This window comes from Pecten maximus, chromosome 9 (assembly GCF_902652985.1).
Source record: "Pecten maximus chromosome 9, xPecMax1.1, whole genome shotgun sequence".
Classification (NCBI taxonomy): domain Eukaryota; kingdom Metazoa; phylum Mollusca; class Bivalvia; order Pectinida; family Pectinidae; genus Pecten; species Pecten maximus.
This window is the reverse complement of record NC_047023.1, coordinates 39,308,728-39,327,875: the sequence shown is the minus strand read 5'-3', so window position 1 is coordinate 39,327,875 and position 19,148 is coordinate 39,308,728. Positions and strand designations below refer to the sequence as shown.

Here is a 19,148-nt window from a genome sequence, read left to right as displayed (position 1 = left end):
GAGGGTAACAGCCCCAACCATTTGTACAATTTTAATCCTCATCCCACAATGATGCTACCAGACAAATTTTGTTTAATTCTGGTGAGCGGTTATGAAGAAGAAGTCAATTGTTGATGGACGGACGACGGAGGTATGACGCCACGGTATGGCATAAACTCAGGTGAGCGAAAAAAGGTATAATTGATATATATTAGAGGGCCTGCATCCCTCACTTTGATATTTATGTTATTACTTTTAAACTGCCTCTCCCAACAATGGTTCAAAAATCCATTCATACGATATTAGATTGTTTTACCCAACAATGCTCCAGACCAAATCAGCTAAATCCATTCTGGCGTCCAGGACAAGTAAGAATTTAAATGATTTGATGACTCAATTTCCCCTATTGGGCTCTGCCCCTCCAGCCCCAGGGGAACAACACACTCTATTTATGCAACATTAGATCTATTTTGCCCAATAATGCTCCAGACCAAATTTCATCGAAATCCATTCAGGCGTTCAGGACAAGTTAGGATTTAAAAGACATGTTGATGGATGGACGGAAGCATTGACGTGGGATGCTGCGTCATGGCACAAGCTCACCGACCCTTCAGACTAGGTGAGCTAAAAATATGAAAAATAAATAAAGCAAGGGGCCTAGAGGGCCTGTATCGCTCAATTGGTTGGATTTGACCAAACGTCAAAATATGTTCGTGTTAATGTCTAACAACACTACACACTGCCCTGGAACGTTTAAATGAATGGCTAGCCAACAAAATTTGAGAAAAAAAAGTGTTGTAATAACCGTAAGATTGTCCATTTGTAAGTGACGATTGCAAATTATTTGAAAAATACCTCGCTTCTTTGAACTTGCAGGGAGAGAAAATGGAGGGCTCTACTTTCCATGTTAAACAAGGGCCCGTTGGAGGGCCACAACATACGCCCGCCGCAATATTTGACACTTGGAAGGGGGTAGTTTCACAGGTTGTAATACTTTAAAATGAAGTAGCATTGTTGGAATGTTGGAAGGAGATATTGATACACATAATGGTGTGTAGTCGAAACCGAAGGGCAACTTTAAATGATGAGATTTATATATGTTGCAAATATGGGAAACCTTGGTTTAGACACAACACAAAAAATAGTTCACATGTTTACATACAGAATATATATGTATACATTAAAAGAACCTCTTTGCAAATAATCAGCCTCCTAATACCATTATTAAGTGAATGGTGAGCAATTACAAAATCATCAAAGGGAAATAACTCCGCAAATACGGGGGTAAGGGGCATGATTTTGGTATGCGACACTCCGGCTCATCAAGATGTATATTTGTGTCAAGTATGGAGAGCCTGGGTCGAGTTATGGTCCGGACACCATATGTGATAAGTGATATTCATCGTTAAATTTCAGAGAAGAAGTCGTTTATATCAATTTAGACAAACTGACCAATTTTGGCCCCACCCATCAGGCCCCCGGGGGTCAGCCCCACCATTTGTATAATTTTGAATCTCTACCCCATAGGGGTGCTACCAGGTGAGCTAAAAACCAGAGAAAAATGAATAAGTTACTACATCTAAGTATTATTTCATTTATTTTATTGACTTCTGTTTCAGTGGTACAGTTCATATATAAAGTTTTAATGTCAACAGCTTCCATTGCTTGTGACACTTGACACCAAGTAATTAACAAATAGCTCAAGAGAATCACACGTATACATGATTACTAAAAACAGACAGGTGGCGATGCAGTACAACTGTTTGGGGATTCATTTCTGACAAGTAAGGACCATTGTTAAAAAATCCTATTATTCAACCTTTTAAAAACAAAAACAATATTCAGTCTGACACAATCGGATTACAAGACAACAGTACTGTGATTGTCAATAACTTCCCTATGTTTCTAGTGGCAGTCATATGTGTGTATACTTGTTATCCAGATCCACCAAGCAATAGAAATGCAACTGCCAATCCTTTTTGTACCTCATTTTTTCATCCCAAACTCACTGGTACAATGTACTTATATTGTCTATTTTGGTAATCTACCTTTAAAATGTATCATGTAATAATTACATGTTCCAGAGTTACGATGCACAAGGGTGCTTTCTTATTGAGAAATTATTAAAGAAAGCCACAGTATACTGTTTAACTTTCACTCATGTCCAACAACTTCAGCAGTAAATTATTTACAAGATGACAGGAAGGCTACATGTAGTATCAATCACATGGATATTTCAGCTATCATGACAAAACATTCTCATTTATGGCAATATTATAAATATAACAACTCCATGGTTGGTCCAAAAATAATTCTTGCTAATTTAGTTTAAACAGTATTGGAACCCAGCATTTTCTATCATGTTTATTATTCTTCATCCACTACTGTTCCATACCAATTTTGATTAAAATCACTTTAACTTCATCACTTTAGGAGAAAAAATTTTTTTATGTCCTCCTTTCCTCTGTTAAGGCCATGCCATTCAGTGTCCAGGACTGTGCCAGACTTGTTTATATAATACAAGTCCCTTCACCCAAACATGTTCATAGTCTAATCAAAAGGATGACCCTGTGGCTCAGGTGAGCTTGTTATGTCTTTTTGTTATTCAGAAGGATTTTGTTCTATTTCTCTAATTTAGTCCTGTTCTTCCAGCCCTGAAAAACCAAGACCTACTGTAATACTAAATTGATTCCTTTTAATCCACGGATGCTTCAGGCAATCCTGCTCCTATCTCATACCAGAAGGGTTGTTTTCTATTTCTCTTCTAAAACCCAACCTCCTATCAATGGGTTTCAAAACTGCTGTTAACATAACATTTATTCCTTTCACCCAAGGATACCTCAGATCAATACATGAACAAAATCCTGTTATTCCAACTAAAGAAGAATTATCATTTATACAAAATTGATATCCCCTTTCACCTAATAAAACTATCTTAATTCCTAAATTTGAACGATTACCTAAATTGGCCCTGTCTCTGATGTTACAGGGGCCCAAACTCACCATTTCTACAAAATGTTCACCTTCCTCAAATGTTCCAGACAAGTTTTGGACAATACCCACACAGTCTAAACCAGGTGAGCTAATATAATACATGGTTGGAAACTGTGACAACTAGGATATTGTATATTTTTAGCAAGATTTTCATGCATCCAGTGTAAATATTGGACCATTAATAAACATGTTTATATTCGACAAAGTATATAATATACTGTGAAGAAGCGTGTATTACCCAAGTAATATTTGCACAAGCTAATTATCTAGCATTCTGGTAGATTAACATTAATGTATAGTACACATTTGTATCAAATTTGTGAAAAAATCTGCTCTTGATTTAACTAATTATATATATTTTAATAGTTTTGTTGGTGTAGATTTCGATATGAACAGATTCTGTCAAAGGGAAAATCTAACATACATGTATTTACTGTTACACTTTTATTTCCTTTGTTCAGATCAGCAAGACATACTGTTTCTAAATATAATAAATAAAGAATTGTTATGTGAATTTCTTCTAATATAATGATAATGAATGCAACTAAAAGCTTACTTCATGATATAATAAGTGGCCAAGATGTTAAAGAAAAGTGTTTCATATAAGCATTGCACAAAATTATTCTGTGTTTTCATGTGTCAACGATTGAATGTCTGCTTCTGATACGATACTCCAAATCATTGGCATTATTAATGAAGAAAAAAACATGCTCACAAAATGGACGAATTCATATATCCATGAGTTATCTCCCCTTACACTGAAAAAACCGAGGCTGCAAACTATCTATCATTTCAGTGGTAATTTATTATTGGGAAGAAATAAGTGCTGGCCTTGTCAGTGATTGTCAAACCTGAAAACTCATTCTTTCATAAACAGCCTCCTGATAAATCATCATTTTTCTCTTCAATCTATCTGTTTACCTAGAAATTTGCTTCACATTCTGAAACAAGATAATATCACAATTTTATTCTTGTGTGAACAAAAATCCTTTTTAAAACCTTTAAAATCTATCAATCCTACATAACACTTGACAAGTGATTACTCCAAGAACCTTTTCTTCATTCTCAATTCTGACGGTGGATATAAGATTTGAGCGCTTACTTGTTCTTAATTGTATGCCAGTTATGAAGAAATGAAAGAAAGAATTTAAAACAAAGAAACTTGGAATTACAGCCTATTTATGATAACAAGCTATATGAAGTCTAAATAAATGTATTAAATAGAATATCAACTAAATGGCGATGAACTGCTGTTCAAGACTAGAATTCTGTCTGAAATCTTCACCTGGAAATGTCAATATAATCTGTCTAACATGACTTACACATCTATGTTTACTTCTCATACAAAATCATTTAATGTATACACAATATCCTTACACACTCACTATCCCTGACAGACACATTTTAAACATTCACCACAAAATCACTCTCACATACACCCTTGTTGCAACAAATGCATTCAAGCACTCCATGCAAACAACCTGATGATCATGTACTGCAGTTATCAAACTCTTCTTACAATTTATTTGCGTAGCACATCACAAAAACAACCTTGAAGTGACAACAGGTGTTAAAATTTAGTGGCATAATAAAAAACAAAGATGGTCCAATATCAGTTCAGATAAAAATATAATATTCTTATAAAGTTTATCATTACTGACACCTCCTCAGAAATAGCAACTGGTCAAGTCTAACCGTCACTTTATATAACTGGTACTATTTTTTTTTTATAGGGATTTTGTAGCAGCAAATGACAAACGATTCCAAATCCAAAAATTTCAATCTTAAAGTGATAAATGCCAGCATTTCAGCATATTGTTTTTGTGATATGCTACAGGTATGACAAGAAAAGCAAACCATACAAAAGCGGTCCTGTTGATAAGACATGGTCGAAATTCTAGGTGTAACTAACTACAGATCAATAAATATAGGCTTTATGACATGAGGAACAAACAATCTGGAGTCTGTTTTGAGGATTCTGGGTCTTGGCATGTATACAACACTCGTCTTTAGCAGTGCAGAGCATCTTCATCAAAAAATGTCAGTCAACTGCATTGTGTCCATCAAACAAATTCAGCTGTGCAGAAGATAGCCGACAAATGCTGCGTATGATAATGAATCCATTTCTCCGTGAAATGTGTTCTAGAATGTTCATCAGTACAAGGACACATGTACTGCAAAGTAGGCAACAAAGGTGATTCTCCTTTTTAGAAAGTCTCAGCATGAGGATGATTTAAAATGTCACAGGAAAAACAGCCATTAATAGTTATTAACCATCTTCTTTAGGGGGAGTGAACCATCCTGGAAAATAAAAATAAAGTTAGTTCCATTAATCATTTAGTAGATCACCTGACTAGTTAGGTTGGGTTGTGGAATACCATAGTTACATGCTGGACAAGAGAAATGTAAAATCCTGATAGATGTACGAATGTTTTGTAACTTGTCTGCATGTCATTAATTTTGGTGTACCAATTAAATATTTACATCATCAATTAACAATGTGTTGGTTTCTTTTGGACATGTGGGTTGTGACCAATATTCTGACAGAACATATTGACAGTGCAGTGATAGTGACATCATAGATAACTAGACATCATTGATTTTCACAGGATATTCTTATTGATCCTAATTTTGCTTATCATGAAGGAAAATAAATTCTATGCCTTGGAAAAAGTCTGGCTAACCTCGAAACTTACCATTTTTTTCATGAATCTTCACTAAAGATTTGAAAGACTGTTGGGCTCTAGCTAAACTGTACTGATTCTGGAAAGAACACAAAAGTCGTTCAAAACCTGCAGACAACTACGAAAAGTAGAATTTATCTTTTTCTAAAATCAAAGGAAATAATCGAATGAAATAATGACACAGCAACATAATAAAGACATAAAAACTTCACTTGTTTCTATCTTTATCCTATATTCATAATGGTCATGAAACAAAACAATATACTATATATATATATAATATATAAATGATATTCATTCATTTACATGTGCATTTACATGTGTAATGAACGAAAGAAATATTCTTTTTCAAGATTTATGAAGTTAAATCTAGATATACCAGTAAACTATGAAGTTATCCAAATGTGAACAGATTTACCTTTGATGCAGAAAACTGGATTCTAGCTTTTCCTTTCACAAGAGTTGCTGCAATCTGCATAATAACTGACTCCATACTGTATACTATGCTCCATCCCTGTAAATACAAAATATAAACTAAATCTATTTTCTCACTACTTATAATAAACCATTATTTGATATTGGAAGATTTCTGCCAACTTCATATTAGCTAGCCCATACAAAGAACACTCTCACTTTACCACAAATACACAGCAGTGTAAAATCTTATCATCATCACTGCAATATCTAGAACAAAATTACTTGTTTATTTTTTATTCTGGTCGTTGTGAATAAAATCTAACAATGGAAGATTTAACAACTTGACCGACAACAGTGTAAAAAAGAGAAACATACCAGTGTATACACAAAAACTTCTACTCAATTTACAACACGTATTTGTGTTAAGATTTAGTTTACCTGTCGTGTAAGAAGCTCCATACAGATGGCTCCTCCTCCTAGTACATAGCCTCCTTGTAATACAGGAGTTATCACTCGTACAAACGGTGGCTCTGAAGGATAGTTGTCCTGGGAAAATTTGGGAAAATTCAAAACATTATACGTTGTAATATGTACTATTTTAAAGGCCGACTGTTCATATGAAGTTTCATTTTGATGAACATTAAATGAAACTTAAAAATTGAATAATGCCATTTTGAAATCAAAAGTTTCAAAATATTCTCTGTGTGTGTGGGGGGGGGGGGGGGGGGGGGGGGGGGGGGGGGATTTTTTTCAAACTTAGGGTTGTTCCAAAATAATCTGTGTGGGAGTGGTGGGAGTATTTGTGTGGGACAGGTGAGAGGCATATTTTACAGAGACCTCACCACCCATCAAATATCAAAAGATATTTTAAAAGTATAAAGAATACTAAAATGGGCTTTAACCCTATCAACCATTGAATTTTAATACAATTGTGCCCCCATCTCCCTCCCACTAGGATTATTCTAAAATAGGTCTATAAAGTTAGTCATCAAAGCCTATAATATGGTATCTCTGATTTTGTTACAGGGTCAAAAATGTACAGAAATCGTTATAACATAAGAGAAGTGCTGTTTTGAACATGAAAATAAAACTTTACAACTTGTAAAGATCTGCAAATAAGAATGAAAACAATGTGTGTAAAGCATTAATGCCAACATTTTGTATTCACCTTTTTGCTTCAAGGACAAAATGCTAACACTTTCCTAATGCATGTTATTATTCATTGCAATTACACCAATATTTAAAGATAAGAAATCATTTAACTACAGGAATGACACAAAAGTTCTGATAGTGCTGATTTGAAGTCTTATACCCAAAGCAGTTGAAACATTATCCCAGAGGTGATGTTTTTGTATACATACCTGAAATTCCATGACCATCAAACAAGAAATAAAGACAATATTAGTTTTTATATCAAAGGCAGTCTTTCAGTTAAAATAGTGGGTTTTTTCTGCAATGAGTCAAGGAGATCACAATGTGTTGAAAGAAATGTGAAAATATGATAAACCCAAATAAAGTACTAACTGTAGAATCTGCAGATTCAAGTTCTCTTCACACAGCACATACCTTAAAAGTAAAATTGAGAAGAATGTGGTCCCTGCCTTCCTTTTCCTTGAAGGTTTGAAGATCAGTGTACAAAGAGCTATCTGGATCCACTCTAAATGTGTAAAGAAACAGTAAATAATCAACTGTACATACAGGCTAAGAACAATGTAGCTAAATCTTTAAAGATTTCCTGAATCATTTTGACCAATTTTCAACTAAATGAAAATTCCACACACAAAAATCTGCATGTTGTATTTACAATAGTTCAAGACTGAATATTTTTTCTTTCTTTAATGTAGATCAAAGGTCAAAATGTAGGTCAATATTAACTACTTTTGATATTTGAAAAACCACTGCACCTAGGTGAATCCATGCTGTAATAATGAAGCTCCAGTGACAAATAGCACAGGAAATGAAGCCTGGACAACTTCCTTTAATTGTAAGTCAAACTTCAAAATGTAGACTAGAGTTACCTACTTTTGGTACATGACACATCGACTCACCTAGGTGAACCCATGCATCAAGTATGAAGTTCGAGTAATTAGTAGTGTAGAAGATAAGAGCCTGGACAATATGTTTCTTTGATGTAGGTCAAAGGTCAAAATATAGGTAAGAGTGGCCTACTTTTAGTACATAACACACTGCGTCACCTTGATGAACCCATGCCCCATGTATAATGTTCGAGTGACAAGAAGTGTAGGAGATACACCATGAACAAGATAAAAGTGAAGGATGGACAAAAATAGTCCCCTTACGATCAAATCCGGACGGGTACTAATAATGAGCTAAAAATACCTGTGTCAACTTACTTTTTTAACTTAATACTCCACTCATAAAGTGAATCATTGACTAGATCTACTGTGTAGATTCCTGCAAAGAAATAAAACATTAAATAAGATGTCACAACAAAAAGCTTTTTGGTCAGATTCAGCAAATTGAAAAATTCTTCCAAATTCAATTTTCAGTGAACTGTGTTTAATATAAATCACTTTGACCATATTTTGGCTTGTTTTTATTCTCAAAACAAAAATTATTAGTACTAAATCATTTCTAGTATTTCAAATGAAATTCTATGTAAGTTAACAAATGGTAAAATGTATTTATCATTTGAAGAAAAACTTATTTTACCTGAAGCACAAATTAAATAAACTTTATATTCTACTTTTCATTTCCAACCCTATTTCAATTTCAATCATATTTCAAAAATTACAATTACAGAATATGACATATTTTCAGGGTACCATCATCACCATAGGAACAGAAATGTATTATGATTACCTTTTTTAAAACTGTCTGAACGATATATATCTCGCAGTTCTTTCATTAGACGATCTGTAGCTTGCACGGATCCTGACACAGAACCCTAATAAAACACAAAAGTTAATATAGAGCAAAATCAATTGTTTTTATTAGTATAAGAAGTTAAATATAAGAGTACATATTAAAATAATTATCCAGAGCCTACAGCAGTCCCATGCAGGGAGTATGTTTTTGAATCCCCAAAATGAGATCTGTCTCATATAAGGACCTGTTAATAAATATATGTTAGGGTCAACAAGGAGATTATGGAAAAGTAAAAACATTTTTTTCCAATTAATGTATGCAATGAAAAAGAGCATAATTAAGTAATTAGTTTGCTTTATATTTTTATTAGACATACCTTAAGATAATCTTGTCTCTGATTCTGTCTTAATCGTTCTAATACCATTAAATTGTCTGTATCAATACCAGCTACCTCCTCCTTCATTCTCTGGTCACTATAGCAACAAAGACATACATATTTATTCAAAATTGTAGTCTTTTCCCTTGTCATTTTTACACATGAGCTTTCAATTAACTAAACAGGACAATTTACAACTGCACATCAATTGTCTCATCATTTGTTAACAATGGCCACATTATTATGACTTTCCTTCTGGTGATTTTGATTGACATGAACAAAATCAAGGGATTTATCTTTTAAAATATCCATGATTATTTTGTTTTATTTAGAAATATTTCAATAATATAATTCAGAAAACTAAAATACATATAATAGTTATAACTTTCTAAAAAAGTACATTTATGGTTATCAAGGCCTAGTTTTGTTTCAAATAATTGTTAATACAGTGCACACATGTACACCTATGTATCAAATCTGTTTTATCTGGAGTAAGAAAATTACTTTTGAGGATCTTCCTCCATGTCATCATGACAAACTTCCTCTTCTCCATCATCATCTTCTACTTCCTGTTCCTCATCTTCATCATCCTCATCCTCATCAGAAATCACCATGCCCTGATAAATGTAAATTATTAATTCAACAAACATATTTTATTTATATTATTGGCATTCTAATAAACAATGGTATTAAAAGTTTCAGGGTGCAATTCCATTCAGAACACAGTCTCAAAATGGAATTCAAACAGCTAAAAGGGAACTTTAACAAATTAAATGAATATTCATATAATTTGTTAAAGTTCCCCTTTGTTAATTTGAGAAAGATCCACCACGAAGAACTTTTTGAGAAATAGCAATAACAAAAAGTGTATAAAAACTGACAGAAGGACAAGGGACGAAGAGCGATTTTATTAGCCCACCATCATCAGAAGGTGGGCTGGGCTGAAAATAGAATACAAATGAAAGATATAAAGTCTCAAACTGATCTAGCTAATTTAATTAGTGATTAAAACACATATTCTTAGAATGATATATTAAACAATTACCCTTTCTGTCAATGCATGATCTATATGGGACATGGCATCAGGTACAGGGACTTCATTCAGACGACAAAGTGTTGTTACTAACATCTTTACTTGTTGCAAAATCTACAAAAAAAATAATGGAGCAACTTGATCATAAATTTTATCATTTTCTGTGAAAAAAATACAATACTCAATCACTCTGAAAGATCAAACTTAAAAGGAATATAAAGCATGTCAATGGGTATGTGTTTAGAGAGTGCTTCCAGTACACCTGCAGATTTTGTAAAATTCATGACTTAGACTATCAATTTATTTATATATATACATTCTGAGAGTAGATTATTTATAACATACAACAAACATGTGGACATAAAAACACTATGAATACAGTATGAAAATATCTTTTCACATGCTGATTTTCCAAACATTAGATCACTTAAACATTAATACGCCTGAAAAATAGTCTGTTTCATTTTTGTAAACTGTGTTTTCTTTGCCATCTATTCACAAGAAATAGATCATATTTAACATGAATTATTGTATTAGATGTCTGGAATTTGGGGAGCGGAAAGACATGGTAAACAATGGGGCATTGGCAGGATCACCGTCTGATCCATTAATTTAGCATCTTTTCATATAAAGTTATCAAAAGTTAGAAATTTAAAAAAGACTCTGATCTTTATGGAGTTCTTTTCAAATCACCCTAATGTAAATTTATGAATTGATTTTTTTCTTGTCATGGCGGCTACTAAGGGTGGGATGGTTCTGGATTTATTCGGTTCGGGTTTTTTTTCTTTTCTGTTTTGGTTTTTTTGGTTCAGTTCCATATACACAATGTATTGTTGGTAGACAAGTAATTTTACACTATTTGTGTGTTTAGAATCTATTTTCTATACCATACACATTAGACAGGGTCATTTTGTAAGGCAGAGATATGAATCAACCAACATATTGATTTCAAAAAATTTATATGAATATTAAACAGATCTCTTCTTGAGGTATGAATTATCAAGACTCAAGTTCATGGATCATCTGCTGAAAACCTGGCTTTTTGTAAGTTTTTGACGACGGAATATGGTCATAAATCAGTTGCATTAAACATAGCTTTAGACCTGATAATAATTTAGAAATGCAGCAAAGATGTTGCCCAATTGTTTTTCAAAGTAAGTGGCTCTGTTAAACGCAATGTGATTTGGACCTTTTTTTTTCGTTTTGAACGTTGGGTTTGGATGTTTCTCCTGGCTGATCTCCTACTTGCATGCCATGTTTGCATGTAAGATGGGATGACATAGTAGATGTAGCGTTAACGTTGTGCTATATCTATATGTTACACACTGCTGATTTCTCATTTTTGTCCTTGGTTTCTGGTTTTAATTGAAAATCATCACACACTTTTGACATACGCCCCGTATCTGCTGCCACTGTATAAGTCACTGTCAGCTAGCTATATAGCAGCTTGGTCATTACGTGGGCAGGCAACAAGTGTCTGGTTGACCGAGTCTACCGGAATCTGGAATATACGAACTGAAAACGCAACCGACGACGTTGAAGAGCAGTTCATCAGTAACACAACCGACGACGTTGAAGAGCACTTCAGCAAGTAGCTATCTACATATCTTCCGAGGTGTGCGTATCATCATGCCTGCTGCTTGCTTAGTGAATATTTTATCAGGTTTAACTTACGATCAATTGATCAATTTTTAAAGACATTATTTAATATTTAATAAATGACCTAACAGTAAATGTTTGTGCTTCTATTAACAGTTCTAACTACGGCCTTATCAATAAAAATAAATCCTAAGGTTAACATTAACAAAATCCAAATTACATTGTTTTTAGTTGGTGGGGCCCTTTCCAGTTCTTGAATTGCAGCACTGATGTAACTATCGTCATCATCTATGTACCACATTGGAGCCATCTGTGGATATGTTTCCTGGAAAAAGATAAGCAATAACTATATACTATTGTACACGCCCACATATAAAGCTAAAAACATATCGTAGATACACATACATGCTTAGCCCGAGTTTTCTCTGGCCCTGTCACCATGTCTGGTGTAGGGCCAGAGCGCACTACTATATGAAAACGTGGAATTATCCGACACCGTTTGGTGTCGCTAAGAATTTGATGCAAAAACAATAAAATCGGGTGTGACATAACACCTACCTTACATATATGGATAAATGAGATATTTATGTACCCCAAAACACCCTTTTAGTCTCATATAGGTGTTTTATTCCGTCCGTATAGACCCTCGCTTTACGCTAGTCAAAATTTCATACTTGACTCGACGCCATATTGCTAACTATGTAGGTCGCGGTCCGCCTAATTACCCTAATCTGTGCGCGATGGAGCGAAAAGAAAAAAAAAATACAACATTTATTTTTATATATTTTACCGCTTATAATTTATAAATAATGATTTTTTTAATGGAATATAACATCTTTTGGGAAATAATCAACTTAGTTTTCATAATTTAAACTTTGTAAGAAGAAAAACACAATAAATGATATGTGGTCTTTTCGGTCCATTGCGTTCCGATTTGGGTGGTTTGTCGTACTGTCACTTACAAAATGGCGGGTCAACAGTATGAAATTTTGACTAGCGTAAAGCGAGGGCCTGTACGGACGAAATAAAACACCTAGATGAGACTAAAAGGGTGTTTTGGGGTACATAAATATCTCATTTATCCATATATGTAAGGTAGGTGTTATGTCACACCCGATTTTATTGTTTTTGCATCAAATTCTTAGCGACACCAAACGGTGTCGGATAATTCCACGTTTTCATATAGTAGTGCGCTCTGGCCCTACACCAGACATGGTGACAGGGCCAGAGAAAACTCGGGCTAATACATGCTGTGTCAAGTTTAGTGTTTCAATTTATCTAATTATCAATGTTTAAATAGGAAATATCCTGCCAGCACTGTGGCTGGGTCTAGCGACATCACATTCTCAAGTGGACAACATTATACCACTTCAACTTTGAATAATGTGTGACTGTGTGTGGTTATATCATTAAAGCACAACAGTGTGACAACTGGCATATTATTCTATGATTTCACGATAACTTATTACCGACTATGGTCAAATTTGCATTATACCAATTCTTAAAATAGCATTATTGTAAGGGGACATACAAGTCTTGAACCTGATGGATGACTTCATCGTATTACTTCCGTCTGACACTCAGCAAGCCAAAGAGAAAAGGGAAATCAGCAATACCGGCTCATGCCAGCTTTACGCAAATCAAAAGTATTTCCATGACTTTCAACGTATCACAAAACTATACCTATCTAGTTCCCTCTCGTGACCAAGAAGTTAACAAGCTAGAAACGTAATGTCGTTATAATAAACGCAGACGACATCCGTCGCATTGTTTGGGATGGAACAAAGATCTAGATAAAAGTAGATTGACAGACAGATGTTAAAAACTCTACATGACAGATGTCTGTTATATCTGTACCTAAAATATAATTGTCAGAATAAAAAACACCTATTCTCACCGTGATATTGCCATGAATACGGTGTTTGTCACCATTTCTGTCAATAAATCGACACGATATCTCGTCAACCGAGACTGTCAGAATCTGAAACCGTTCGTTTTGTCTAGGGAAAGTGCTCTCCAGGATCCGTATGTCCTGTTTCAGATTTTCTAAACACGCCATGACTGGTCAGTTCGTGGTAAATTCATTTGGAATTACGAATCGGCAGAGACAGTTGCAGTTAAGACATCCTCAAAATTAAACAAAAAGTTTCTTCGGGATGGCAATGTTATGATCAAGGAAACATGGCGAAGAAGTTTATACGCATGCGCATAAAGTTTCCCCCTATAGTTTGTTCTAATATTCCATCGTTCTCTATCGCCCGCAATGAAATATAGTCTATTCTCGAAATGTATAACGACAATTTAGAAGATTTTTTTTCAATAAAGATAATTCGAAGGTACTTAGGAAATGATGATGGTTTTAAAATGTGATTCGTTATTAAAGTTAGTATTAAAATTTAGTCTCGAGCTCCAAACATAACGCAGATATTTCAATAAGCTATAATTTAGGCTTCTTTAATGATATAAGCGAAAACATATCATCAGCCCGTCCTTTGACTGGTAACGACTTTTTTCAAGACAATACTCGTTATTGAATTCCAATGAGAGGCCTGGACCGTTTGAATCGCATTCAACATAATTGAAAATGTCACCACTCTGTCTTATTTATCAAATCACCGTTGCACGTTCAACATCTAAATCGAACCTCCTGATCAGTTTTCGTGAAATTCGCCAATTGGCTTTCTTGGTAACGGATCAATCTGTATGTTTTCTGACATATGTCCAGTTGTTGGTTCACCAGCGACGAAATACCAAGGACGAGAGATAAAACACCATAGAGAATCCGGAATCGATAGTTAAGCACGAACAGATCTAACTGTGCTGTATTCCTAAATACAATCGATATACCAAAACACTATAATAATAATAAGGAATCAAACCTAGTAGCATACGAAAGAAATGTATTTCATGGAAAGAACCAGGGTATATTTCAATTGATATATAATTTTACACATATCACTCATATTTTGGGTTAAATTTATATGAAATGTCTCTTTTTACAACGGAATGCTCCATATGCTACTGTACGCACTGTGGGGGCCGCGGTGGCCGAGTGGTTAAGGTGTACCGACACTTTATCACTAGCCTTCCACCTCTGGGTTGTGAGTTCGAAACCTACGTGGGGCAGTTGCCAGGTACTGACCATAGGCCGGTGGTTTTTCTCCGGGTACTCCGGCTTTCCTCCACCTCCAAAACCTGGCACGTCCTTAAATGACCCTGGCTGTTAATAGGACGTTAAACAAAAACAAACAAACAAACTGTACGCGCTAGCAATACACTGACCGATATTTATCATCGGGCCTTGTGTTTTAAACCAAGAGTCCGACATGAGTGGCTCTAACTTAGTATATTCTGAACGCAGGTATAGTTGCCTTTGTATTCAGATCGTATTCAATAATATATATGTTATTCATACAAAGATCTATCAGCGTTTATGATGTTACTCTTAAATTTGCCCAGACAGTTTTCGAAACTGATTAAATGATAAAGAGTTTCAGCTGTCCAAAATTCTTTGATTCAAAAAATATTTCCTCGTGTTCAATCCACTTCTTGATTTATCTAGGCTGAGTGAATATCCCCGGGTCCTTCTCTCTTTGTTTGGTGGCAAAAGTCCGTAAGATGCTGTTGACTCATGGCCTCCCTTCAAAATCTTGAAAATTTTATATGACTATATATGTCATGTATACAGAATTAAGTTACATAACGAGTTCAGCAATTTGATAAGCAAGAGCAAGTGTTAAAATATGCGAATTTGGTCACATTCAAACTCGCAACCCAGAGGTGGAGGGCTAGTGTTAAATTGTCGGGACAGCTTATACCACTCGGTCACCGCGGCCCCATCAAATTACAAATAAAAATAAAGATTTGTATAATGACTCCTAAAAATGTACAAGGACCAGGTGTTCCGGAAGGTGATTCATCGACGAAACCCGCCTCCAAATCTAGGTCAAATGATAGATTACGACAGAGCTAAAGTGGTGACTGTTCTCGGTATACCTGTATACCATTGCGAATGGATTTGGAAAATCAAAAATATACGCTCCTTCTGAAAATAGAATGACGTAGAATTCGAGGTGTAAAAAAGCGGAATTACCCCATGTGGTGGTTCCCCAGTGTACTGTAAATGTCAGGGTTACTGCCTTTCGAGTACCCGTGTGCTCTTATATACCATTAAACCTAAACAATAACAACATTTATCCGACAGAAACATTTTCAAACTTTAATTTGATATAAATTTCACATCATTTGAACTTCAAACGTGCGAATAAAGGGATCCTTAAACCAAATGCACTTTATTTTTACTTGTCCTGCTTAAAGTCACACTGTTCTAATAAGAGTTGTGGTTACTTATCTTATCCCTCGTGTATTTTCTAGTATATCAACAGGGTGGTAGGCCTTTTTACTGGAATATAGCTGAAAGTACTTGATAGATTAAAAGCTTTTTTCGATTTCTTTTGTGTTTAAGAGTATACGTACGCACGTCATAGATTGCGAGTATATGCTTCGCGTGAATTCCCAACCCACAATTATCCGTGCATAAGTCATTGCGATTTGTGTAGCCTATTGCAGCAAATTACCAATGATTCGTCCCTGATATGGTGTATAGAGATAATCCACAGTTGTATCGATCTATCCTATGCACATCATTTGCATGTAACCCATCCTTTAGATTCACCTGACACAAATTATAAAGTTATACATAATAAAAGAGATGCCCATTGCCGGATATTACTGTCGGTCATACTTTGCATATTATATATCGATTGTGCTTCATAGTCCAGTAAACGTTTGAATTGAACAGGTCTACAATATAGAATGCATGGAAGCGTTTTTGCAACAGACAGAATGGTGGAAACCCGCCTTTCCTCATAGTTCTGTTTGACTGAGTTTTTACTTCACTGCATGCAGCTGACATAATTTGTGTCATTTCTTCAGAATGAAACACAAGACCCAGTCATACAGTGCAGAAGAGGAGCCGCTCTGCAAAATCCCACGAATTGATGATTTTAATATTTTGGAGACGCCTTTGTCCAACTCGATTTTGAAACGTAAACAAAACCATGTGCACAGTGCTGGCAAACGAAAATACGACACAGATATTGTGACTGACGATACCGATGACATGGTTTGTGAAACAGAAGCTAAGAAAAGAAAGATTGTGAGAAAGGTGAACATTTACTTCGTTCGTGAAATACCAACAGACACGTACGCTGTCGGGCCAGAGAAAACTCTGGCTTAGTTTTAAAATGACCTGTATTACTTATGGTGATCCAATTTCGTGATAAAACATCAACATTTTGGATGTTCATATATGTATACTGATAGTGGATGGCTGAAAAAAATATTATGAACTGTTATGATAAAGTAATATTGTATTGATAATTGTAACCATATTTTTATACTATCTATCAGTTACTGATAAACAACGATACACTCAGTTCACTTGATTTGTTAAATGTGTTAAATTTAATTATATTTCTTTTTATATTGTAGGAGATTGGCTCAGAAGTAGCATGTAAAATTATTGCTGATGATGTTTTGAATGAGGAGCCATCTTCAACAAGCAGTGGACATTCAGCTGAATACATAACTAAAATTGAAAAACGTGATTTTTCTTGCTTCAATTTCTGGAGATTGCCTTTACCAAATATTGATTTGTGTGAAATTGGATGACTATATTTTGTGAAAAGAATTGGAGATGTGGTTGATATGCTGTTTCATTAATCCAAAATGAACAGAGGAGAAAAAAATCTTCATCAGTTGTGTCGATTCATTAAGCAGAATGGAGTAGCATCATCATTTGTTTTGATTTATGAGCTAAAAAGAGCTGAATTATTCATTTCTAGAAACACACTAGATTGAAAGAACATATTGTAAAGTTTCTCTAATTTTCATTAAACTCATCATATTTGTAAAGAGTTTTAATTACTTTTCAAGTTGAGCAAGAATGTATTAAATAGTCATTGTGTTAAAGTTTATTGTATGTTTCATCCTGTTTCATTATCATGTAATCATAGATGCCATTTTGTCTTTTATCTTTCTTGTTTAAATTTTTTTATTTTTTTATTTATTTCCCTTTTTTGTATTTCCAGACTTTCTACCACAACCATCACTGGTCAGATTTTCGTAAAGAGTATTTCAGGATTTCTGGAAATATTAATATTTTACCTGTGGGGCCTATTGTTTGAACAAAGCTAAGGGATGAGACATATTTACAAATCTAATTGTACATTTATCACTGCAGAGGGGACTTTGCTGGACAAAACAGATGTGTAATGCAGTTAACAAGAGACCAAATGGGCCTGTATTGCTCATCTGCTTCTAATGCGGCTTTGAAGTTGATCTTGGACATTCTAGGTCATGTATGCAGATGCACAGCTGATTAACCACTTTATTCAAATAAATAGGCTAGGTTTATTCTTTGAAATGATTTTTGTAGTCCTTCATTACATTATACTACTGGCCCAAGATCAGTTCTCTCGAGACTCTTGGTTTAATTGAGAAGTCATTGTTAAAGAATTTTGGTCTCAAAAAAAGGTCAAAGTCATTAATTTGAACAAACTTGGTAGCTTTCATCCCAGTATGCTACGTTCTGATTTCCAGTCTCTGGGCCTCCTGGTTATTGAGGTGTTATTTTTAAAAATGTAAATGTTGACAAAGGATGCAACGATGATGGATGCCACACCAATTAGGGATAAGCTCACTTCCCTTTTTGGCAGGTGGGATAAAGACTCAAAATTCAGCAGTTACATCATCTCTGAAAACAGTTTTATTGATAACCCTATACAATCATCATAACACATAGTAACACTGCAGTAACATCATCATGGAAGTGCAAGACGAGAAATATACCACAAAACTTAAGTGTAACAGATCTCTCCGTTAGAGAAAATGACAGATCTTCACTGGAGTAAACAACAGATCTCTAGATCAAAGTAAATAACATATCTCCTGATCACAGTAAATGAATGAGAAGCTTATGCTTGATATGTGTATATTCTAATGCAGTAACAAGTTGATTGTATAACTTGGGTGTACACATCTTGTCTAATTTGCATAATATTTTCATTGAAGTTAATCATTCAATGTATACTTATGAAAGCTGTCTCCGTAAAAATTCTACTCAAGACAGCCTCAATCATGCCTAAAAATGTTATTTTTTTCCTGAAAACTGCATAGATATAAGTACATAACATGTACATTAAGTGATAAAGCTTGTATCCTCCAAAATAACTGG

At 34.6% G+C, this 19,148-nt stretch overlaps 2 protein-coding genes across 2 annotated transcripts; one reads left to right on the top strand and one right to left on the bottom strand.

Annotated features, from left to right (window-relative positions):
* Window positions 1–1,559: 1,559 nt before the first annotated feature.
* LOC117335131 (ubiquitin-conjugating enzyme E2 Q2-like) lies at window positions 1,560–14,101 on the bottom strand. The gene is made up of 12 exons (XM_033895061.1): window positions 13,809–14,101; window positions 12,132–12,236; window positions 10,325–10,426; window positions 9,784–9,896; window positions 9,280–9,376; window positions 8,898–8,982; window positions 8,429–8,489; window positions 7,641–7,731; window positions 6,513–6,620; window positions 6,076–6,171; window positions 5,670–5,736; window positions 1,560–5,274 (listed from the first exon to the last, which is right to left on the bottom strand). Exons 1-12 carry the CDS (start codon window positions 13,968–13,970, stop codon window positions 5,243–5,245), a joined length of 1,119 nt encoding a protein of 372 aa, XP_033750952.1. The 5' UTR covers window positions 13,971–14,101; the 3' UTR covers window positions 1,560–5,242.
* Window positions 14,102–16,715: 2,614 nt separating this feature from the next.
* LOC117333848 lies at window positions 16,716–18,338 on the top strand. The gene is made up of 2 exons (XM_033893263.1): window positions 16,716–17,078; window positions 17,405–18,338. Exons 1-2 carry the CDS (start codon window positions 16,848–16,850, stop codon window positions 17,582–17,584), a joined length of 411 nt encoding a protein of 136 aa, XP_033749154.1. The 5' UTR covers window positions 16,716–16,847; the 3' UTR covers window positions 17,585–18,338.
* The last annotated feature ends 810 nt before the right edge of the window (window positions 18,339–19,148 follow it).

Bases quoted from the DNA above. Each gene is read 5' to 3' on its own strand.
- LOC117333848 (XM_033893263.1), top strand. From the start codon at position 16,848: ATGAAACACAAGACCCAGTCATACAGTGCAGAAGAGGAGCCGCTCTGC. The intron at 17,079-17,404 runs GTGAACATTTAC...TTTATATTGTAG, and splicing joins AAAGAAAGATTGTGAGAAAG to GAGATTGGCTCAGAAGTAGC.
- LOC117335131 (XM_033895061.1), bottom strand. From the start codon at position 13,970: ATGGCGTGTTTAGAAAATCTGAAACAGGACATACGGATCCTGGAGAGC. The intron at 10,427-12,131 runs GTAATTTGGATT...TTTTTTTTGTAG, and splicing joins CCCCACCAACTAAAAACAAT to ATTTTGCAACAAGTAAAGAT. The intron at 7,732-8,428 runs GTAAGTTGACAC...TTACACATTTAG, and splicing joins TGGAGTATTAAGTTAAAAAA to AGTGGATCCAGATAGCTCTT.